At 47.1% G+C, this 25,299-nt stretch overlaps 1 protein-coding gene and 1 pseudogene across 1 annotated transcript; both read left to right on the top strand.

The window, feature by feature from the left end:
- The first annotated feature begins 17,265 nt into the window (after positions 1–17,265).
- LOC141927783 (olfactory receptor 4S2-like) lies at positions 17,266–18,208 on the top strand. The gene is given in 2 exon segments (XM_074835043.1): positions 17,266–17,664; positions 17,666–18,208. Coding segments are annotated over 2 exon segments (927 nt in total). The 5' UTR covers positions 17,266–17,280.
- Positions 18,209–23,818: 5,610 nt separating this feature from the next.
- LOC141927782 (olfactory receptor 4S2-like) lies at positions 23,819–24,780 on the top strand (annotated as a pseudogene).
- The last annotated feature ends 519 nt before the right edge of the window (positions 24,781–25,299 follow it).

Below are 25,299 nucleotides of genomic sequence, written 5' to 3'. Positions count from 1 at the left end.
ACCCCCAGACTGCCACAGCTCTGGGACAGTTGACCTCTTTCAGAGCAACACTGGCCAAATGTGGTCACTCTGCCTTGAGACTACTTCAGCCTCTTTGCACTTTTCCAAGAACCCCTTTTTAAATTATTATTTCCACAGAAAATGTTTGAGTCATTTATTATTTACTGTTATTCTAAGAAGGCGGAAGTGCAGCTGTGGCACAAACATCCCTCCACACAAAATGCTGACCTCTATCATTCCAGGGCTGTCCCAGTGAAATGTGTGTGTGTGTGTTTAGGTGGGCACACCAGCATTTCCTGGTCCCTGGCATCACGCTCAAAGGTGCTTCCCCAGCCAGAGAGTGGATTTTCCAGAACAGGAGACAAAGGAACATCAGCTTATACCAGCAGGGAGGTTTTGCAGTTAAAGAAATAAGTATAGACAAGGAAAACACACCATGACAACTTTATTCATGTGTATGGGCATCCCACTTGCACAGCGGTACCTGCTTCTCACATCTGATGCAGGGAAGTCCTGGGTAGCAAGAGCCTGACTTTGAGGCTAATTGGAAAATTAGGTGAATGAGGCTGGGGACACCGGGGCCCCAGGGCCTCTCCATCCATGTTGGGGCCCTGACCTGCCCCCGGGAGGTACCCAGGTCCCCCTGGGGGCGCAGGACAGCCCCACAGTGGCCTGATGTTGCTCTGGTGCTGTCACTCGCTGCCGCCATCTCCAGAACCGCCAAGCACAGGGATTTGCCTGGGGGGGCCCTGCCACCCTGGCCCCAAGTAGCCCCCCTGGCCCCGAGCAGCCCCATTCCTCTCGGCACTGGAGGGTGCTGAGCTGGGCGGTCCCATGAGCCCAAGGCCAAGGAAATGGCTACTGTTGCTCATGGCACATAGTCTGGCACCCACACAGAGACATGTGGCGCAGTGTCACGTGCATTATAGGGACACCTCTGTGAGATCACAGCCCCACAGTGGGGACACCTCTGTGAGGTCACAGCCCCGTGGGCGGGGACACCTCTGTGAGGTCACAGCCCCGCGGCCCCGCATCACGCCCACATGTCACTGGCCCCCAGTATAACAAAGAGCCACCCAGGGCAGAAGCGCCACAGCTTCAGGCACACTGCTGCACACCGGCTGGGGCTGCCACCGTGACGAGGCCAGGAACTGCTTTCCTGCCTTCCCAGCTCCTGCCTGCACGTGTCCCAGAGCTCAGTCACTGCCCTGCCCCAAGGAGGGCAGCGGTTTGACCAGGTGTTTGAGAAGCGAGAAAAAGTAGAGGAGCCTTAGGTGCAAGGTATCTTGTTTGGACTTTTAGTCAGCCCTGACGTGCACAGGCTGTTGGACTAGATGGGCATTGTATGCCCTTGCCAACGGCATGATTTGATTTAATTTGATTCGATTCTGTTTGATTTGATTCGATTCAATTCGATTTGATTCTGGATCTGCCTGGCAACAGAGACTTGAGAAAAACTCCCTGAAGGTTTTGGCCTGCATGCGGCCAAGGCACATAAGCGCCCCTGATCATCAGCTCTCCTCTCTGCATAGATGCTCCAGTCCAGTCCCTTTGACATAACTGTGGCCTTGTGTTGGACTCTCCAGTATGTCCACGTCTCTCCTGTACTGGGCAGCCCAGCGCTGGGCACAGTACACTTGCCAAATGGGGTTTTTTTTTCCAACTTTGGTTCCCAAGAGCCCTGTGATGTCACCAGAGAGTCACTGTGACTCTGTTACATCACCCCCGTGGAGGCGTGGCGCAGCCCCGAAGGGCCACAGTGCAGGAGGTCACAGCTGTCTGCAGGTGGGGGGACCGGACCGGACCCCCATCCTGTGGGCTCGCTGCTGAGGGCGCATAGAGGATCTGCCAGAGGGGGACATCAGTCCCGACCTGCCGCACCCTCACCCTTGTGCCACCATCACGGCGAGGCCAGGAACCACTTTCCTGCCTTTCCAGCTCCTGCCTGCTCATGGCCGAGAGGTCACTGCCCTGCCCACAGAGCAGGAGCACACAGAGATGCCCCCAGTGTCACTCATCTGCCCCAGGACAGTCCCTGGTGTTGGTGGCACCACCGGCACAGCCCCCGGGCAGAGCAGACGCCTCTTCAGCAGTTCCTGCAGGTCACAAGTTTTGTCTGTCTCTCGTTTGCAGTGCGAGATAGCATTGGAGGAGGAGAAGGACTTGGCAGAACAGGGCGCATCGTCCCCTGCTGCAAACACCAGCCAGGCACCCCAGGCTGTGCTGCTGGATGCCCCTGAGGACCCAAACGGCTTCGTCGTCCTGGAGAGCACCGGCTACGCGCCCTGCAGGAGCTCGTGCAGGCACTGCTTCTGTTTGTCCTGCATAGAGGAATGGGCCCGCAACCAAATCATCTGCCCCAACTGCGGCCATGTCTTCCACCACATCTTCCCCCAGCTGAGCCACAAAGTGCATGACATCACACCTGGCAACAGTCCAGGGAGATCTCGCCGTCACCCTGCACAGAGGAGGAGGCAGCGGCGACGTGGCTCTTATGGCAGAGACCATGGTAGTGACCATGCCAGGGCACCCGACAGGAGCCAAAGTAGGTCCCAGAGGTGGCACCACCATGGCCACAGACAGACCCAGCACGCCCAGGGCTACGACTCCTCCAGAAACAGGAACCGAGTTCACTGGGCGCACCCATGGGGCCCCCGCAGACAACAGCAGTGGAGGGAGGACAGGGAGCACCCCCGTGCCTGGGACAGCCACCGGAGCAGGTCCCCCAGGCAAGGCCAGGAAGTCCCCATGGCGCACTCGGGCACCATGGCCCATGATTCCTCAGCAAGGTGGAGGTGGAGGAGCAGGAGCAGGAGCAGGAGTAGGAGAAGGGACCCTCAGGGCCAAGCTCCAAGCTGCAGCGGCTTCTCCAGGAGTACCCGTTCCCGACGCAGGTCCCGCAGCACCCGGGGCCGAGAGCAGCGGGAGCGTCGAAGAATGGACTGGGAAGGGGGCCAAGCTCTGAGCCACAACCAGCAAATGGCAGCTTATTCTGGGAGAAGAGCCCAACGTCAGCAGGGAGGCCGTGACTACTACAGACAATGGCAAGTGGTAAGGAGCCGGTCCCGGCGCAGGTCCCACAGCACTGCCGGGCACAGGGGCTGGTAGCACACCCTGGCAAGAAGGGACACACAGCGCTGACCCCCTGACCAACAACTGCTGGGGGAACACAACGAGCCCGGGGACACAGAAGGCCCTCGAGGGGGTGGTTGTGCGACATGTGGACGGTGGCAGTGGCACAGTCACCCCACTGCTCCTGCTGAGGAATGCCACCCGTGGCACAAAGCCCTCCCGTCATCCCCTCCCAGGGCAAATCATGGCCTATGCTTGAGCAGGGGCAGCGGGAGCAAGGTGCCCAGGGCCGCAGCCAGCCAGGCGTGGGTCAGCTTTCAGGACGGAACCTGCAGAACTCCTCTGGGCAACCTGTTTCAGGACTTCACCTCGCTCCAAATAAACACAAGTTTTGCACCGCACTTGATGGGGCCTTGAGCTGAGCAGGTCTGTGTTGCGGGAGGATATCAGACCTGCACAACTCTATGAGAGTTATAACAAGCAAAGCCATTTATTTTTCCAATAGTACATACTTATGCTCTCACCAAAGCTCTTACTTCATAATCAGCAAATCAGCAATTAGACAGTTATCAACCTTTTCTCCTATCAGCATCAGACCACTCTAACATGCACTGTGCAGACCAATCACCTGCTCATTCACACGCTGTTCATGTGGCGGTAACTTCTCACAGTTCAGCACTTTCCCACAGCTCAGTGTTGCAGCTGTCTGTTGTTTTTCCTTGCCACCTTGGCACAACTCAGCAGTTTCTTATCTTTCTCCCAAGGCCTGTTTCTCATCAAAGCCTAGCTGTTGATTCAGAGGCTGTGCAGGGCTGACAGGCCGATGCCTCCCACAGGTCTAGGGAAGGGCCTGTAGCGGGCTCACAGCACCCCCCAGCCTGGCCCTGCTGCAGCCTAGCGAGCTGCCTCCTCAGGAAATGGCTGCCTGAGGGACACTCACCCCGGAGGACGGTGCGCCATTACAGTTCACTTTGGAGCTGTTGTTCTGCTCACACCGCCACAAATCTCAACTGGGACAAAGCCTGACAGGAGTTGCAGTCCCCGGGCTGCCGTGCCCCGCTGGCTGCAGCTGGCATAAAACTACAACTCCCAGCATGGCCTGCGCACTGCGGTGGTCCCTGGGAGCGGTGGCTGAGGGTGCACGGTGCACCCTGGTCCATGTAGTTGCAGTGTCGCAGCGGGCGGGCGGCAGCGGCGGAGGGAGACTCCATTTCCCAGCGGGCCTGGTGGCGGCAAGGGGGAAGTCGGTCAGCACCAAGATGACAGTCAATAAGGAGCTGCTGGAGCTGGACCTGTACAGCCTGTTGGGGGTCAGTGAGAAGGCAGCGGAGAAGGAGGTTAGGGCCACAGGCCGGGAACCCTCACGGGGCCGCTGAGTGGCTCGGACCAGGGCCTCTCTCTTCCCTCCCCTGCCCGCCCCTCGGTACCGGGGTCTGTCGGCGAGGGCAGAAGGCGTCTCAGTCGTGGGGCTGCGTTTGCTGCTCTGCAGGTATTGAGTTGAGTGGTTGCTCCACATGCTGTTTTAATAGGACATCGCTGCCGCAGGCTGCTGCGTGCTCGGCTGGGGCTGTTAATAAGTGGGAAAGTCCCTTTTTTCTGATGTTGGCTTTGCTGCGTGCAACTTACCCTTCCATTTTCTCCTCTTGAGCCTGGGAGGTGGGACCTGGCTTTGGAGGAGGATGAAATCAGTTGGAGCGAGCTGCAAAATGTATCTCGGACAATATTTCTCTTTGTTTGTTTATGTGCCTTCAAAAGGAAAGCTCGTGTGTTTACCAAAAATCCAGTTGTTAGAGGTTGGTCTAGGTACTGCACGTTTCCATAAGTCCTCTTGTTAATTTTGTGAGTTGGAAATGACGTTTCCCTTTTTAATTTAATTATAAGTCAATAATAAACACAAGATTTGAGTAACTGAGCTGGGAAAGTGACTTTTTCAGGGAAACTAAGGTGCTGAGTACCGTTGCTGCCACCATAATATGGACCCCCAGGACCCTTGGGGTGACACGGGTGACCAGACCCAGCTGGGTCTGGCGTGAGTGCTCGTTCAGGGGCTTTCCTACCCTCTAAGGCTCGGCTCATGCTGACTCCAAAGGGCAGTTTACTGCCACAGAAAAGGGATGTTTCCACTGTGACTCCTCAGCTTGCAGCCCCGCTGCTGTTTGTTCTGGAGGTAGCACATCACCAAAGCGCTGAGGAGTTCAGGAGAAAGATGTTGGGCCAACTGCAACATTTCAGTGCCGTCCTGAAGGCCCTGGGCTGTGCCCCGGCCACCCACCACCTAGGACCGGGTACGATATGCGAGCCCAGGATCCTCCATGAGACCTGGTGTATGGCTCTGCTCCTTGCCACAGGAGCAGCCGCCCCAATTGACGTGGGTGGAACTCACCTCAGAGGGGGTGACAGGAGGCTGAGGGCATCCCTGCCTGTATGTGGGCATGATGATGTCACCGTGGCCACTGTGGCCCGCCAATGATGTCCCTGCCCATATATGGGGGTGCTGATGTCACCATGGTCACGGTGACCCGCGGGGACAAGCCTATAAAAAGGATCGCTGGGCTCAGGCCGCGTGTCAGTGTGACCTGGGAGGTGAGGATAGGACAGGGGAGGGATGGGGCTTGTGGGAGGGGCTGCCGAGGGAGGAGGGGGGGTCCCACACCTCGGGGCGCTGGGGCTGTGCTGAGAGCTGGCCCGCGCCACGCTTCTCAGAGTCAGCCGAGGAGCATCTGGGAGAGACACCCTGCTGCTGCTGGGACAGGGACGCTCCCAACGCTTGCTGTGGACATGTCCATGTCTGAGAGAAAACAGGAGTCCCCCGACTCGATGGAGGAGGGTGAGAGCAAAGTTTCCCTCCCACAGCACAACAGGAGGGGCTGTCGGGGCGGTCAGCATCAGGCCGAGTGCAGTGGCAAGGGGAGGCAGTGCCTGCGATGCCCCTTCCTCACCATGGCCCCCAGCCCTTCCCCTCAGCCCCTCAGGGACGGAGCAGGCCCCTGGGGACAATCCCTCAGGGATGCTTCCCGCGGCCCCGCAGAGGTGCTCATTCCTGCCAGCATTTGCTCTCTCCCCTCCAGTGTGCGTGCTGTGCGGCCGGGCAGCGGCGGACCTGGATCTCTGTGGGCACAAAATCGATCTGGAAGTGATCTGTGCCCATCTGTTTTGCCTGGTGAGCGCCCCGGGGCTCCCTCCAGCTCGCCGACAGGCACTCCTGTCCATGCTCTCCTCATATCACAGAATCACAGAATCATTCAGGTTGGAAAAGACCCTTGGGATCATCGAGTCCAACCATCAGCCCGACTCTACAAAGTTCTCCCCTACACCACATCCCCCAACACCTCATCCAAACAACCCTTAAACACATCCAGGGATGGGGACTCCACCACCTCCCTGGGCAGCCTATTCCACTGTCTGATCACTCTTTCTGTGAAAAAGTTTTTCCTCATGTCCAGTCTGAATCTCCCCTGTTGCAGTTCAAAACCATTCCCTCTTGTTCTATCGCTAATCACCTGTGAGAAGATACCAGCACTAACTAATGTCCTTTCAGGTAGTTGTAGAGAGTGGTGAGGTCTCCCCTCACCCTTGTCCTCCTCACACTAAACAGTCCCAGCTCCTCCAATTGCTCCTCACAGGATTTATTTTCCAGGTCCTTCACCAGCTTCATTGCCCTCCTCTGCACTCGCTCCAGCACCTCGAGATCTCTCTCGTATCGAGGTGCCCAAAACTGGACACAAAACTCCAGGTGTGGCCTCACCAGTGCAGAGCACAGCGGGACTATCACCTTCCTACTCCTGCTGGTCACACTATTTCTAATACAAGCCACATACACACTGCTGGCTCATGTTCAGCTGCTTGTCAATTAGAACCCCCAGATCCTTCTCTTCCAGACAGCTCCAGCCACACCTCCCCAGGCCTGTAGCCATGCAGGGGGTTATTTGTGGCCAAAGTGCAGGACCTGGCACTTGTCCTTGTTGAAGCTCATCCCGTTAATGTTGTTCCACTGAACCAATCCATCCAGGTGTCTCTGTAGAGCCTCCATATCCTCATGCAGATCGACACTCCCGCTTAACTTAGTGCCATCAGTGAATTTACTGATGATACACTCTATGTCCTTATCAAGATCATCAATACAGATGTTGAATAGAAATGGTCCCAACACCGAGCCCTGAGGAACACCACTTGTGACCGGCCACCAGCTGGATTGAGCTCCACTGACTGTGGCAACTGAGGCACGGACTCTCGAAGAAATCCAGAAAGAGTTTATTGTTGCAACAGTACATACTTATGCTCTCGGATGCTGTTGGTAAAGCTCTTACTTCATAGTTAAGAAATCAGCAATTAGCTATCAACCTTTTCTCCTATCAGCATAAGACCATTCTAACACGCGCTGTGCAGACCAATCACTGTCTCGTTCATGCGCTGTTCTCGCGGTAGCAACTTCTCACAATTCAGTACTTTTCCACAGTTTGGTGTTGCAGCTGTCCGTTGTTTTTCCCTGCCACCTTGGCATAGCTCAACAGCCTCTTATCTTTCTTCCAAGGCCTGTTTTTCATCAAAGCCTAGCACTTTCTCACAGGCTGTGCAAGGCTGACAGGCCGATGCCTCCCACATCTCCCTTTTCTTTGTTTTGCAGCTGCACCTGCAAGACTTGTTTCAAGACTTTATCAATTAAGGGTTAAGCAAAGTTGAAAAAACACAGCATACTTAAAATAGTTTCACAGAAGGCTAGAAACAATACAGCAGTTACAGTTACTAGTTAAAAAGAGTAGGCGAAGTTCATTACGCATAATTAAGGGATATGACTAAATACTACAAAAGTAAACAGTAAGGAAAATACAGAATAGCACACTTACTTAATGGGGAACTAACATTCAGATCCGCAATTGCTGGGGAACCCTGGATGCAGTGAGAATTTACAGTGCCCTTCCTCACAAACTGGAAATCCTACGCAATGCATCCATCCGTAGGTGAGGCATCCAAAGTCACTGCAAGCAGGTCCAGCCTCTAAATCATCAGGCCAAAATAACTGGCAATTTTCTTTGAGCGGAAACATCTGATCTCATCCTCCTGTTGGGTTCCACACAGAGCCTGGCCACCACTCAGGGGGGAAAACCAAGGGAGTTTCTAATAAGGTTAAACACTTGAGTTCTTAATATTGCTAAACAAAGGAAGTTGAATACACACATTCTTACAGCATTTCATCCTTATTAATAACTACATTTCGTCTAAGCTACATCTTTCACTAGTGACTAGTAAGCCTATATATTTCATTACGGAATTGCAATTACTGTTAGCATTTTCTCTTAAAAGAGTTGGCAACTCTAGTGTGATTAAGGACAGAGATAGTGCATTTTGTCCTATTGCAGCAGCAAGCATTACCCATACATTCTGCTTAAATGATCAGTCTGCAAACTGTTGGCACAGGGGCATCCACAGCACCCACAGCTGGCTCCTGAGTGTCCACCAAAAGCTGCCTCTCACGCCTCAGGTATGGTCGCACACACCTTGCCGGTAACCACCGGGGACCGTGACCTGTGGAGACACAAGCATAACCTCTTCCCCAGGTTATTAAAGGATATGGTCCTTCCCAGTTACACTTTCCAGGTTTTTTGCTAACACTTGAGCCTTGCCCTGGACTTCTTGGTGATCTGGTATCTGCGATGAGAAGTGATGCAATATTGGTGGCACCTGTGAGGCAGGGGAAATGTTTAAAAAGTTCATGACATATAATGCCTTATTTAGGCTTCCGTGAAGTGTAGATTGATACCCTTCCTCTCCCCTTTTTTTCTTGTTGTAATAGACACTTTAACGTGCCATGCGTACGCTCCACAATGGCCTGTCCGGTCGGTGAGTGAGGAATGCCAGTCAGATGCTTGACTCCCCACTGTTGAAAGAAAGGAAAAAAAGAAACAGAAACATAAGCAGGTCCATTGTCTGTCTTAACCTGTCATGGCACGCGCAAGGAAGCAAATGCAGCTAAAATGTGTCTTCACACATTGCATGCTTTTTCACATGTATGGCAGGACACAGACACTGCTCCAGAAAAGGTATCAACAGACACATGTACACATTTTAACGTTCCAAATGCAGCGAAGTGAGTGACATCATATTGCCATAATTCTAAAGAGGCAAGTCCCCGAGGGTTGACACCACTAGCTGTTGAAGAGAGGGAGTCCTTCTGGCACTCAGGGCAAGTGGCAGTGATGTCTTTAGCCTGACGCCTTGATAAAGAAAACTGTTTTTGTATTGCTCTGGTGTTTTGGTGGAAAAATGCATGTGAAAGCCGAGCTTGATCAAAGACATTAGGTACCATTTGTGCTGCCAGAGTCAATGTATCTGCCCGTCGATTGCCTTCAACCAAAGGTCCAGGTAGTGCAGTATTCGCTTGAATATGTACAATAAAATAAGAAGTCTTGTGGTTATTTAATAATCGTAAAAGGGTGTACATTAATGTATATAGCAGTGGATTATTAACGTCCTTCAGACATGAATTCTCTATACGCTGTACAAGATTGGCAACATGAGCAGAATCAGTAACAATGTTAATTGGGGTATCCCAGCATTGAAATACACGGACTACTGCAGCTAGCTCAACCATCTGTGGTGATCCCAGGTATCAAGTAATGTCTGCCAAATTTGAGTATGTGGGTCTTGCCATACTATGAATGACTTTCCCGTTTTTCCAGATCCATCAGTAAACACAGTCAAGGCTTGCAACGGTACATCGCTGCACTTTGGCATGGCATATAATAAAAAATTTTGCTGTAATAATTTATGTGATGGGCTGTGTACTAAAAGCTGTCCGGGGTAGTCACAGATCGCTGTCTGGAATTCTAAAGACATTTGTATTAGCCACTGTAATATGTGCATAGTAACCAGAACAACGATACACACAGGCTCCTGACCAGCAAGTAATAGTAGGCGCTGCCTACCTTTCATGATCAGTTTGGCAAACATTTCTGGATGAGTAGTGACCGTCTTGTGCATTTGGTGTGGCAAAAAAATCCGTTCAGTAATAACAAGACGGTCACTAAGTGTTTCATCCCACTGAAACACAGAACATAGGGCTGCCCTGAAGGATTAAATAATATCAGTTGATATGGATGGCTGGGCACACATGGCGATGCTTGTCTTTCTGAGATGGCGTTAGCTACCCGGTGGAGATCTTGTTTCGCTTTCTCTGTAAGTACTGTGGGTGATGTCAGTGAAGGATCTCCTCACAAAATATCAAACAAGCTATGCAGATCATCATTAGTTAGACCCAACAATGGCCGTATCCAATTTATAGCTCCGAACAGTTTCTGCAAATCATTTAAAGCCTTAACATCAGTTTTAAGTTCAACCTGTTCTGGGGCAATGGTCTGTTCACAAATTCTCCACCACAGGTACTGCCACAGTGATGATCTCTGTACCTTTTCAGGTGCTATTTTTCACCCCATTTGAGATACTGAGTCTTTGGTTAAAGCAAGAGCCTTTTCCATGATCTGTGCTTCTGCTGCTATAAGGAGGTCATCCATATAATGATATATAACAGCCTGGGGGACCTGCATTCTAACAGGGCTCAAAGCCTTTGCAACAAACCACTGACACATTGTGGGGCTGTTTTTCATGCCTTGTGGCAAAACAACCCAGTGGTACCATCTTGCAGGTTCACTAACATTAATACTGAGAACAGAAAAGGCAAATTTGGGTGCATCATCTGGGTGCAAGGGAATAGTAAAAAACAATCTTTTAAATCAATTATTACAAGATGCCAGTTTCGGGGAATCATTGTTGGGGAGGGCATTGCTGGCTGTAACGTACACATATCCTCCATGGCATCGTTAATGCGTTGGAGATCTTGTAAAAGTCACCATTTATCACTTTTCTTTAAAATAACAAACACCGGGGAGTTCCAAGGACTGGTGGTAGGTACGATATGTCCTGCACTTAACTGTTCCTGAACTAAATCATTAAGGTGGTGCAACTTTTCCATTGGCAAGGGCCACTGACCCACCTGCACAGGTGATTGTGTTTTCCAGGTTAGTTTCAGGGTGGGTTTAGGGGTGGGTTGCGTTGCAGTGGCGATTAAGACAAATTTGATTCAATTTGAGTTCCCCATCGAGCCATACAGTCACGACCCCATGATGTAGTAGGGGTTTCTAATATAAATGGACGAATATTTGCTACCCAGTTTACTGGGCCCCTTACATGAATGAGATCTTTGCTTTGAAATGTTACAGCAATTCAAGACAACAATTAGCACAGAATTTCTGCATCCTGCTAGAGGAGATATTTCACCTATGACACTTAAAACACTTAGCCCGAACAAACAGGCAGCACCAGTGACCCAGCAGGCAGGCACTAGGGCGCTCTGTCAGAGAACTCCGCACTCCGCAGCTGCAGCTGGGATGCGTCTCACACATGCAGAACAATCACACAAAGAGGCCCCTCACACTTATTACTCACACAACATAAAATGACAAACACTACAAACATCAAAACACCATTAAGAATATATAAAGCCATTGCTTATTGATTATGTGGTGTTGGCAGACAAGGAACGCCGCATCCCCGTGTCAGCACCTGCTGTAAAAACTGCCGCTTTTGGCGTTGGGGGGGACAGGTGGGCCGAGAGCACGGTGCTGGACTCGGCCGCAGCCGGTTGCCCCGCAGCGGGGGGGGCTCGGGGAGGCTCCGGGCCTCCGCCGCCAACTCCGCGCTTGCAGGTGGGGGGGTGCGAATGCTGAGTAGAGAGATCCACACACCCGGTTTTCCAGATAGAATACTGTGCCGGCGTTAGTACCGTTTTTAAAAGTGCCAGCCAATCCCACGGGACCAACTGATACCCATGAGCGATTGCCTCCAGTATACCTGTTGTAAATGAGTTTTGAGGCCCGTCCTCATTAACGCTTTTCTGTCGTTCTTTAATAACAGAAAAATGCAGTCCTTCCCAACGTGGCTGATGTCCTGACTCATAAACTACAGGAGCAACAATCTTTCTCGCCATGTCCATATCCCCTTGCACCAAGGCTTCTTGCCTCACTTTTACCCACCGATCATCCCCAGCTAAGGGAGGACACAGGCCAGAGTCTCTTTTAGGATTTACAGCACCAGGGTCTGAAAGATTATCACAGTCTACAGGGTCAGCATATAAATCTTGCCCCCGAGGTTCAACATATGCGTCCTTGCCCTCTCACTTGTGATTTCACAAAATCCCTCAAGACAGCCTCCAGCCTTGTGCCTTCCACTTCCAGTTTCACAACTTGCCCCCCAAAGGGTGCCTCAGCCCCATCCTGCCCACCATCAAATCCACACCTCATGTCTCTATGAAGACAGCCCCTTGCCAGCATTTACTACCTACCCACAACACCTCACTCATCTTCTCACCATGTACAGTCCCTCTGTGTGCATGAGCTGCCACCACCATGGTGTCCAGACCCACCTGTCACAGTCAGTGGAGTGAAAATGGAGAAAACACCTTTCTCCTTTCCTGGTCGTGAGCACATCCTTCTAGGAAACTGTTTTGCAACAGGAGATACCAGCAACTCTTGATTTGGGCTGGTGAATTAAGTCCCTTCTGCTAGTCCTTTTGGACAGGGAGTCAAAAGGAGATGACTATGATGTTAGCCAAATTGCTGCCATGTGTGTCAGTGGATACAGAAACTGGCAGATCTGGCCCAAACAGCTTAGCAGGCTAGATACCTGCTGGTTCACCTTTAGCTGCTTCTGTCATTTGCTGTTCCTCTTCCTTTCCCAAAGACTGTAAGACTGTTTTTACTTTCTTACCCAATACTCTGTTTCCTATAGTGACTACTGTGAACCCTTATGAATCTGGCCAGGACTCCAGGCTACAGGGTGAGATGATATTTAAGTTAGAAGACTATTCTCATTTAGAGCAGTATTTAACCTCCTCATTAATTTGGGGATTTTCATTTCCACTGCATGGATCGCTGGCATTCTGCATCGGGAGATGCCTACCTTGCCTTGCTTGTTATTTGGCCATTCTAAATTTCAAGAAATGTCAGTGATCCAAAGTAATGGGCAGTGGATGAAACAATTGACACCCATAAGTCAGAAGCTAAAAATACGCAGTAGACTTCAGAGCAGTGATGAGTTGAACTGATGCATGAAATAGCATCTCCATTTGCTTTATTCTGTTTGATTTCATAGATTCAACTTTGGCTGCAGAAGCTTTAAGTTAAGAAAGACGAGGCTCTTCTTGACAGCAAGATTGCACAGAATCATAGGATGGTTTGGGTTGGAAGAGACCTTTAAAGATTATCTAGTCCAACCCTCCCTGTCATAGGTAGGGGCATCTTTCACTAGATCAGTTTGCTCAAAGCCCCATCCAACCTGGCCTTGAATACTCTGGGCAACCTGTTCCAGTGTCTCACTACCCTCATCATAAAAAATGTCTTCCTCGTGTCCAATCTAAATCTACTCTCTTCCAGTTTAAAACTGTTGTCCCTTGTCCTGTCACTACAGGCCCTGTTGAAAAACCTTTCTCTGTCTTTCTTATGAAATATTGAAAGGCCACAAGAAGGTCTTGAGGGGCCGTCTCTTCTTCAGGCTGAAGTCTCTCAACCTTTCTCCATAGGAGAGCTGTTCCAGCCCACTGATCATTTTCATGGCCCTCCTCTGGACCCGCTCTAACAGGTCCGTATCTGTCTTGTACTGAGGACCCCAGAGCTGGATGCAGTATTCCAGGTGGGGACTCACCAGAGTGGAGTAGAAGGGGAGAATCACCTCCCTTGACCTGCTGGCCATGCTTCTTTTGATGAACCCCAGGATATGACTGGCTTTCTGGGCTGCAAGCGCACATTGCCGGCTCATGTTCAATTTTTCATCCACCAGAATTCCCAAGTCCTTGTCTGCAGGGCTGCTCTCAATCCCTTCATCCTCCAGTCTGTACTGATAGTGGGGGTTGCCTCAACCCATGTGCAGGACCTTGCACATGGCCTTGTTGAACTTCATGAGGTTCTCATGGGCCCACTCCTTACACCTGTCAAGGTCCTTCTGGATGGCACATCCCTTCCTCAAGTGTATCAACTGCACCACTCAGCTGGGTGTCATCTGCAAATTTGCTGAGGGTGCACTCGATCCCACTGTCTATATAAATGATGAAGATATTAAATAGTATTGGTCCCAGCATGGACCCTTGAGGGACACCACTTGTTGCTGGTTTCCATTTGGACATTGAGCCATTGACTGCAACTCTTTGACGCAGCCTTTGTCTGCCCTAAGCAATTTTGTTCAAAATCTAAACGTCTATTTCAGACCTAATCCCATCCTAAAATCAGGTCTGAGGTAGATCGGGTGAATCAAATCCTGGAGAGTTGTATTTCTTTCCATAGGAAAGCCTAGAGTGATGAAGACTCAACTCAGCTGACTTCCACAGGCATAAAATAGCTGACTTGCTCCCTCAGTTCCCCCATTTGTAAAAGCATGAATTTTTTTTACTTATTCTGTAATTTGCTAACCTTTGTAAAAACGTGCAAGTTCTTGCAAGAGGCTTTATTCATTGGGTTGCCAGTGATGAAATTTCATGCAAGAGAGGACTTGAAGGGCCATCAAGAGGTAACCCAGGCCATCTCCTGTCTTTGTGAAAGCTCAATCATAACCACCAGGATAGAAGTGTGCCTGACTTGCCCTTTAAAAGACTATTGTGACAGGTAACTCTGCCAGCCCCAGAGCATGGCACCACTCTCCTTACTAATAGAAATCTCTCTGACTTTTTTAAAAAGATTTGTGGTTTATGTGTTTTGTTTTTGGGATACACAAAGATTTAAATGGATTGTTTTATTATTCACAATGCTATAAAGCCAAAGCCGTGAATCTAATGGGCCTCCACACTTGGGAAAACCCTAAATCATGGCTTACTGGAAGACTCTGGAAAGGGTTAACTGGACTAGCTCATTGCAAACGCTTGACCAGTTTAATATTCAGCTAATCCGTTGGCTGTTATTTCTACTGGAGAAATCCTGAAATACCTTCAGAATATCATCATCATTGACTGATGGCTATTTCTTTAACATATGTTTGCTCAAACTTTTCAGTCAGGAGAGAGTTATTTTCTCCTCCTTTGCCCCTTCCTTTCATGCCTTTTCTTCGTTAAGCCTCCACACCTCCCTCCTCCAGCCCCAAGAGCCCTTGCGGTGGGAGATTTCCTTGGAGAGGGTTAAAGAGTGCTACTTAAGCAGTTTTCTTCTCAGTCTTCTTTCTGCTGCTGGGTTGTGAATGCATCCTTCCGTGCACCCAGGCCAGGCCACACTACCCAGACAGCCCACCAAAGCAGTTCTCACACAGGCAGAAAATACCAAGATACACTTGTGATGCAAGAAATGAAATTAGACGGGATTATACAGTAAAAGACACCTCCTAAGCAAGTGTTGGAAGATTTCCAGAAGGTATTCTATGTTCTTTAAAGAGTCTGTGCTATAACATATTCCTACCAGGGAAGACAGGTGTTGGGGACATAAAATCATACAGCTCTTACAGAAAATGTTAGATCTCCAAACACAGAGGAGGTAAGTTTTCCAGGTTCTCGAGATCCTTTCTTATTTCTTTTCTTTTCTTTTCTTGTTCCCTTTCCTCTTTTCCTGATTTCCTTTCCTCTTTTGTTTCCCTTCTTGGACAAGTGTGAAAATACAAAAAGAAATTTTCACTGAAGTTATCAATTGTCTATGGCTATCTTTGGTTGGAAGCATGCAGAGCTAGTTCTGTAGCCCCAGATTAGGTTATTTTGTTGTTTTGTTTCCCATAAACCACCTGAGATTTTAGGGAAGCATTCCTCCTTAGGAGCAAGGAGATGGTGCAATTACCCATCCTTTTTGAAAGTTAACCTTCCACACTGTATTTACTTTATTTTGCAATTGATTGCATTATATCGCATACCTATAGTCTCTCCCTGAAAAGATACTTTTAGAAGTATTCCTCTGTGGGAATCTTCCCCTGAATTAGTCATTCTAGTCATTCTCTTGGAGTCAACAGAAAGAAAGAGGCATCTCCAGAAGGTAATTCATCACATCTTAGACACCTTAAGTACACACCTTAGGCTGGTCATGAGTTGCCCTGCAAAGGCAGAAAAAAGAGTGCACGACTGGCTCAGATATAGGTGCCTACATGACGTAAGGCAATGAGATGGAATGAGGCAGGTGAATATACTGTAAAATGCAGTTTGGTGATGGTGACGGGGGCCTTACCAAGAGGGACACACAGTAGAGCTGTCTTGTGGTGAGTGGGTCATATCTTTACAATTCTTTCAAAAATATACACCTTGTTTTAGCTCAGGAGTTTCCCATCTGCCGATATTCAGGAATATAGTTTTCCTTGATCATTTATCTCTTGGTCACTCCTTTCTGAACCACTGATTGCCTAAACATGACACCGAGACTGGAGGGGTTTGCTTCCAGTTCTGCCCTGGCCTAGATGGAGCCCAGCTGTTTCTCTTCCTCTGGCTACTGCCCAGCCATAAATATGCACACATTTTGTCCTTTGTTTTCTGTAGAAAACTATGTCAGTGCTAAGTGAAAAGAGGAGGGATGGAGAGGATCACAGCTTGGTAAGACTAGGTAGAAATTGATGTCACATTGTTCTTACTGATCTTTTCTTCTTGGAGATATATCAGAAAAGGAATTATCCATGTAAATTTTACTCCCCTTCTTGAATACCTTTTACCTACTGTTAGTACAACTGTAAGCACAGGAAAAGTCCCTAACTTTCCCAACTTCCTCTCTAGGCTTTACTTTGTGGCTTTGAGAGCAATTTTGGGTTTTCTCCATTTCTGTGTTTCCTGTGGATGCTTGACCAGTTTTTGCTTGCACAAGAGATTTTGCCGTAAATTTAAATAGGCACTAGATAATTTGAATTAACTGAATCATTCCACAGAAGTGCTCAGATGACCTTCACAAACAGGGAGAACTGCTTGTGTTTTTATTGGGCAGGACTTGCCATGGTCATTTTTAACAGCAGTTGCCTGGGAATGTTTTGATACTAGGATGAATCCCATACAGATAGTTTGTTTCTAAGAGGTGCCTATTTTTGGTGAAACTCTAAAGTAAAAACCAGCAAAAAAACCACTTCATAAACTTAATACTAATCCTGTCTATTTCTTAGTGTGCATGCACTTCTGATAAAGAATTCATTTTTAAGAATGAAAAAACCTGATGAATCATTTGTCTTTATTTTTCCATGTGCCCAGGCTGTGCATTGCATATCGCCACCCAACTGAGTAACATGGAGAATGCAAGCAGTGTGAAGGAATTCATTCTTCTGGGCCTCTCAGAGAACCAAGGAGCACAGAAAATACATTTTGTGATGTTTCTGTTCTTCTATATGATTACTGTGGCAGGGAATCTGCTCATTGTTATCACTGTAATTAGCAGTCAGTGTCTGAACTCCCCCATGTATTTCTTCCTCTGCTACCTGGCCTTTCTAGATATCTGTTACTCTTCCATCACAGCTCCCAAAATGATTGCTGACTTCCTTGCTGAAAATAAAACCATCTCCTTTGTGGGTTGCATAGCACAGCTGTTTGGGGTGCATTTCTTTGTCTGCACAGAGTTCTTCATCCTCACAGTGATGGCCTATGATCGCTACGTGGCCATCTGCAGACCTCTCCCACTACACCACCCTCATGACCAGGTGCGTGTGTGGCCGGATGGTGATTGGCTCGTGGGTAGGAGGCTTTGTGCGCTCCATAGTGCAAACTCTTCTAACCTCTCAGCTCCCTTTCTGTGGCCCTAACAAAACTGACCACTACTTCTGTGACGTCCGCTCTCTACTACAACTGGCCTGTACTGACACCTACACTGTGGGCATCATTGCTGTTGCCAACAGTGGAATGATAACTCTGAGCTGTTTCTTCATCCTGGTCATGTCCTCCATTGTCATCCTGGTTTCCTTGAAAAGTCAAGTATCTGAAGGGTGGCACAAGGCCCTCTCCACCTGTGGGTCCCACATCACTGTGGTGATTCTGTGCTTTGCACATTCATCTACATACGCCCATCTAAATCTGTTGGAGGACAAGAGCGTGGCAGTGTTTAACACTGTCATCATACCCATGCTGAACCCACTCATCTACACGCTAAGAAATAAGGAGGTGAAGAGTGCCATGAGAAAACTGTGGAGTAGAAAAGTGGGAAGTGAAAACGGGAAGGTGTAGAACTGTGGTAACATTTCCAAAGGATCGGAGAAAATGAAGCATCTTTCACTATAATTTATTTTGTGAAAATTCCCCAAGAACTGCCTTTCAAAGAACAGCTTGTTAGCTCCTGTTGTAATTAGGAAGACACCAAAGATTCATCTTTTGATTTGAAAGACATTGTGAGCTCTGTGACAAACAGGCATTCTCTCTCTATTCTCTTGTCAGCTAGCGCAGGCCCAGGCCTGGGGCTCCTGAACACTAACGGAAACATCAGTGTTTAAATAAATACTATTAAAATGCTGAAAATTTTGTCCAGGTAGAGCATCCCATTACTCAGATATAAACATTCAGATGAACTCCATCTGCTCTGTAATCCATTCAGCTCAGAACACAGAGGTCTATGGTCACATACTGCTGGAATTTCTGCTTGCAGTATCACAGAATCGCAGTATCACAGAATCGCAGTATCACAGAATCACAGAATCAACTAGGTTGGAAAGGACCTTGAAGATCATCTAGTCCAACCATTAACCAAACACTGCCAGTTCCCATCTACACCATATCTCTCAGCGCTATGTCGACCCTACTCTTAAACACCTCCAGGGATGGGTACTCCACCACCTCCCTGGGCAATCCATTCCACTGCCTAATAACCCGTTCTGTAAATAAACCTCTCCCCTTCCTCCTTTCTTCCACTGACCTTGGTGTTTGCACAGATGTTCTCCTCTCAGCTCCTCACAACTACAACTCGTCCTCCCAGGTTCCCCTTTCTAAATACATTATCACAGATGTGCAGCCACCGTCGCTAGTTGGCCTGGCCTTGGTGCAAAGGTGGGTCCGCTTTGGAGCTGGGGGAGCTTTGAGAAGCTTTTTACAGGGGCCACTGCTGTAGCCCCCTCCCCTGCTACCAGAAACCACCGCCACTCACTCAAACCCAGGACAGTGGGCAGTGGGCTCTTCTGCTTCGCCCTCTTGGGAGGAAAAAAGAATGCTGTTATTTATCCATTTGAGTCTTTTTCTTAATCTACCTATCAGGTCTATATGGACCTCATTGAAATGTAAAAAGTTTGAAAAAGCGCTCTGGAGGACTTCAGGATTTGAACGGTGAGAAGTGCTTTTGCTCTGAAATAAGCACATTACTTAAGAGAAACAAACAGTTAAGCATGTTTGAAATTGGATGTTAAGGTGCTTTTGCAGCCATTCAAACAATTTTAGTTGTTAAATTATGGATTTGAATTAACAGTTAAATAGTTACCTAAAAGTTGTGTGAATAAAAGAATACTGTCAATTCTGGCTTGCTCTGAAGATCTGGGACTGGCTATAAAATTGCATTTTGCTGTGAAGTATTTTATGTTGAATGGTACTAGCTGTCCTTCAAAATGTCTAAGGTTAGGTTTTCTTACTGATACTATATTGCAATTTTTTTCCCCTTTTCTATGAGTAATTCCTCGCCAGCTGGATTTATGATCTTGATGTCTTCTCATGGGTTTATTAACGTTCAACAGCTGTGTTCTCCTTTAAAAAAAATAAAAGTTTGTATTGCATCCCAGTAGTTCTCCCTGTTGTCTTCAGATTAACTTTTGGGTTTATTCTGCCTCCAATAAAGGCAGAAGAAAAATGGGTTTTAGAATTGGGAATGGTCAAAAAAGAAGCATAAAAGGAGCAGAAGTGTAAAACTGGAAAAATAGTAGAACTTTTGTTAGAACTTTTAGGACTTTGGATTTTATAATGACGGCTGTAAACTGTTATTGTTAAGTATTTGAGATTACGTAATGTTTAGCTCATTATTCTTTATGCAGGTATAGTAGCTTGACCAGCAGTTGCATTTGAACCAGTCATAATGTTCATACATAGTTTCTCAGCCCACACACTGAGCTGTCATGTGAAGGTCTGAGTGGGTAGAAAATAAGCCCATAACAAATTTTAAGACTTTACTGAGGGCACTTAATTTTTAACATTAACACTTTAAAATTTGGGGGCAAGGGATGATGAAAGCAACTTGTACGTTGACCAGATCTGCGCTATTTCTGAAATTCTATTTAAATCTTTTTAAACCATAAAGAATTCAGTAGGTTGTCCCCATATTGGCTAGTTCAAGAAACCTAAAACACTTTGTACTTCAAGTTTATAACCATTTTTTTGCATGTGTCTCAAGTTCATACTTTATGTAAATTGCATGCAGTAATTGCCTTTTTATGAGAACCACATTGTGGTATCTTGAATCCATGAGTTAGCAGTTAAAAATCTGATATTAGGTGCTAGTTGGGTAATTTGCTGATGCAGGTAAGAGGAGGGAAACTTCTCCCCTTCTCCTGCCAGTGAAACAAATCCTTTCTGCAGTGTTTAAGGCCAGGTTGGACGGGACTTTGAGAAACCTGATCTAGTGAAAGATGTCTCTGCCTGTGGCAGGGGGGTTTGGACTAGATGATCTTCAAAGGTTTCTTCCAACCCAAACAGTTCTATAATTCTATCTACTTCACCTATCACTGATGCCATCCTTCCAACCATCCCCTCTATCCTTCAGCTCTGACTCAAGATTTTTATTTTAATGTTTAGACTAATACAGAATCATAGATCTAATGAAAGACACCTTTCTGACTGTAGGAAATGAAGGAGTCACCAAAGAAGGCATTTGGATGTGCAATTTCATTTATCAATGGAAAAATGAAAGAATTGCTTAGAGACTATTCCAGTATGCAAGACAACTCCTATCCTGACAGAGCACATTTACACACACACACAAGGGAAGAAGGCGTTTGCCATAGGAACAGATGGTACCCCTACTATTGCAGGAGGGAAGAGAAGAAACATGAGGATGAAAAACCAAACCTGTTCGGTGCCAGTCAAAGCTGTCACTGGGTGAGAAGCTATAGCAGCCTGGGGTCTCCATCTGAGGAGCACAATGAGACAAGAGACCCTAGCCCCTACGTTGCCTGCAGAAAAACCACCAAATCAGCTGAGTGAGGAAGGAGAAGCCCTGCTTGGTTGCATCCAAAAGTAACTGAAGCTCTTTTATTTCTCCACTTACATTCCCTATAAACACCTGCAGCTGTGTTACATGTTAATGTCACTTATGTAGGATTGAAGGTTACAAGGTGTTCCCAGCCCAAGCTAGGGCTATATAACTATATATAATATATATGCACAAAACTATACCTCTATATATATATATTAAAAATAGATTATTATTTTTTTTTTTTAAATGCTTGGGGGGGGCAACACCAAGTTTTTTTTCTGGATGTCTCATTTCTGGGTGCTGCTGGGCAAATATTTGACCATAGCTTATAGAAGGTGTCACTGAAAACATTATGCTCCTTTACACTTTGGTAAGAATTCTTATAAGAACTTAATACTTGGGCTAAAGAGTTGCTTCTGTGTTTTGCATTACCTCAGTAAAAATACCTGGTAAGCAGTGAGGACTAACTACAAACCTCTCTAAATTTTTGAAGTAATTTCCTGTTTAACTTCTTGTTCCAAATTTGTACAGCTTATGTCTAAGGGGTAACAGTCTATAAAGCATACAATCATAAGAACAAGTTAATAAGAAATAAGAATGCATATGAGAAATATTAGCTTAGGACCGAAGGCAGAATTTATATAAATGTCCTCTGTAAGAGACATCTTTACTCCAAGAATATTTGATTGCAAATTAAGGTGAATACAAATCTTGGAAATGGACAGGTGTGGTGTTTATTTGAACCAGAAATGCTTCCAGAAGAAATACATGTCCAATAGTAAATAAAAAGCCAGACAGCAAACAAACAAGCAAGCAAGCAAACCCATGTGCAATCTAACAGTCTAGATGACCACACTCCAACATCACTCTCCAGAGACTGCCCTAATAACTATCCCAAGTACAATTTTTAGCTCCTTGTCCACTGATGATTTCTGACAAAATGTTTTATGCCTCTGGGATCTCATTACTCCTGATAGTCTTGTGCTTCTGCAGCATGATTCAGTTTAAATATTTCTGCTACAATTTCCTCATCTTCTGAAAGATAATTGTTCTTGTAGATGTTCTTGGAAGTAGTTCTTTGAAGAATGGGAAATGCAGGTAGAGAGCCAGGCTGTTCTTTTCAGCCACTGTAGGTTTCAGAATTGGTGGAGATATGCTCTCACAACATCCAAGCAGCAACTTGCAGCTGAGACGTTCTGATGAAACCACCTGAAGTGGTTAGAGGAGGTCATCAGAGGAGGAATAGCATGAGAACTCTTGGATACTGGCAAATATGAACTGCATAAGTTTTCTGATATTGTTCTAGCATGACTGAAATTCTACCTTTGAAAATAGGTATTTCTGGTGAGTGACTTCTGTGAGGTCCATTTGATGAAATAGAAAAAACTCAATTACAGGTTTTTCAACCTTTGCTTTAGTTGGTGTCTTATCTGTTGTTTTTGTTTGTTTGTTTGTTTGTTTGTTTTTTTCCCCAGTTATATGCTGTTTCCAGAAAGATCTGTCAAAAGGATGTTGTCAGTGTTACAGAGAGGACTCGGGAGCTGATGGCAGCACTTCCTACGTGATCAGTCTTACGTTGTCTGAGCTGGACATATCAGGCAACAACGGTCACGACACATACACTTTGGTCTTTCTCATAGTGCCTTCATTCTGCCCATGGAGGGGCATGGAGATAGGGATGGAGACATTAAGGAGCCTTTCCTCTGCTGCCCTAGTTGGGGAGTAGCCAGGAGGTGAGGCAGAGAGCTCAGGAGAAAGAACCGAGTGTCCTGTGATTGTCAAATAGAATTCAAACCCCAAAGGGCTTGCTGATATCACAGGCAAGATTATTACACATTTGCCACCTCTATCTTCATGTATACATGGAGCACTAGTGATACTTGTGTACATGGGAATCCTGCAGAGGTCAATTCATGGGTGTTTGTGAATAAAGGAGGGTCACCAGCAGTACATTCATGACCCCAGTGTCACTACAGGTGTATTTATGAGGTGTTCCAGGACCTGGGTGAGGTATACAAACCCCTGTTAATGCACCATTAATGCAAATTACCTCCAGATTAGTTCATTCATGTACTGTAAGAAAGACAGTCCAAGAAAACACCAGCCAGCTCTTTCTGTGACTGAACTTATTCAGGTGTATCACAGTCAGAGCGAGAAGAAGTAGTTCTGCTGCAATCCTTTAGAGGACTGAAAAGGAAAGTACAGTCACTGCTTAGGCAACGATCTTCCTCGGGCCATGATCAAAGTGTTGTATTAGTGAATTATAGATGCACTGTCTCTTTTGGTCAACTTTTATTTCCAAATCAAAGTATATTTCCAAATCAAAGGGTAAAAGTGGGTTGTGAGGGGATCTGGTAATTAGTCTTCTTTTTTAAAAGAGGCAAATGTGAGAACTAGGATTCTGGAGGGTATTATTTCTACCACCCTCCTCAAATAAATAATTTGAGCTTGTTATTGCATACCTCCATAATATGTTCTGATTTGGATATCACCTGTTACTCCTTGAGGGAAACACTAACTTTAAATGGAAACTGTCCCCAAAAGACAGCAAAGGAAATATGTCTAATACTTAACATACCAGTGGTCTGTATGTGTGTGTGCTGATAATTTCCCATGTCTTATGCCATAGCTGGTGTCTTTTCTGTGCTTCAGGTCCTGACTATGTGGTGCCTATGGAGAATAAAAACAATGTGACTGAGTTCATCCTCCATGGACTAACACAAGACAAGACAGTAGCAGAAATGGGCTTCTCATTTTTCTTAATCTTCTATGCCACCACCATTCTTGGAAACCTGCTTATCATCACTATGACAAAGACAAGTGAACAGCTGAACTCTGCCATGTACTTCTTCCTGAGCTACTAGTCTTCTGTAGACATCAGTTAATCTACTGTCACAGCTCCCAAACTCATTTATGACCTTCCTGTTGAGAAGAAGACCATCTCTTTTGTGGGCTGCATAGCTCAACTGTTTGCAGGTCATTTCTTCAGGTGCACTGAGATCTTCCTTCTCACAGTGATGGCCTATGAGCGTTGCGTCGCTACATGCAAGCCACTTCATTACACAAATATTGTGAACAACATGTCTGTGGCTGGCTGGTGGCAGCTTCTTGGGTGGTGGTCTTTGTACACTCAGTGGGGCAGACCTTGCTGGCCATTTGGCTACCGTTTTGTGGGCCCAATGAGATTGACCACTACTTCTGTGATGTTCACCCTTCACCAAAGCTGGCCTGCACTGACATCTACATCACTGGTGTCATCGTGGCTGCCAATAGTGGTGGGATTTCCCTGAGCTGTTCTGTTGTTCTTGTTGTGTCCTATGCTGTTATCGTGGTTTCTTTGAGGACACGCTCTGCCAAAGGGCGTCTCCAAGCACTCTATACATGAAGTTCCCACATCGCTGTTGTAATTCTGTTCTTTGGGCCATGCGTTTTCATCTATATGCACCCTTCCACCACCTTCTCAGCAGACAAGATGGTCTCTGTGTTCTACGCCATCATTACGCCTACGCTCAATCCCTTAATCTATACCCTCTGAAATGAAGAACTGAAAAATGCCATGAAAATGTTGTGGATCAGAAAAGTGAAGAGGAGTGAGAAATGTAACAACACAGTGCATGTTTGCGAGATGATGTGAGCTTAAGAAAGCATGGGGAGTGAAAGAGAAGTGTTCAGGAGAGACTTTCCAGTAATCACAGAATCACAGAATTGTCTAGGTTGCAAAAGATCTTGAAGATCATCCAGTCCAACCATTGACCTAACACTGACAGTTCCCATCTACACCATATCCCTAAGCGCTAAGCCAAACTTACTCTTAAACACCTCCAGGGATGGGGACTCCACCACCTCCCTGGGCAACCCATTCCAAAGCCTAACAACCCGTTCTGTAAAGAAATGCTTCCTAATATCTAGTCTAAACTTTGCCTGGTGCAACTTGAAGCCATTCCCTCTTGTCCTATCGCTTATTACTTGGTTAAAGAGACTCATCCCCAGTTCTCTGCAACCTCCTTTCAGGGAGTTGTAGAGGGTGATGAGGTCTCCCCTCAGCCTCCTCTTCTCCAGACTAAACAGCTCCAGTTCCCTCAGCCGCTCCTCGTACGACATGTGCTCCAGACCCTTCACCAGCTCCGTTGCCCTTCTTTGGACACGCTCAAGT

The sequence above is a fragment of the Strix aluco genome, chromosome 10, assembly GCF_031877795.1.
Source record: "Strix aluco isolate bStrAlu1 chromosome 10, bStrAlu1.hap1, whole genome shotgun sequence".
Classification (NCBI taxonomy): Eukaryota; Metazoa; Chordata; class Aves; order Strigiformes; family Strigidae; genus Strix; species Strix aluco.
The sequence above is the reverse complement of the archived record's forward strand: the minus strand, read 5'-3'. Positions and strand labels throughout refer to the sequence as shown.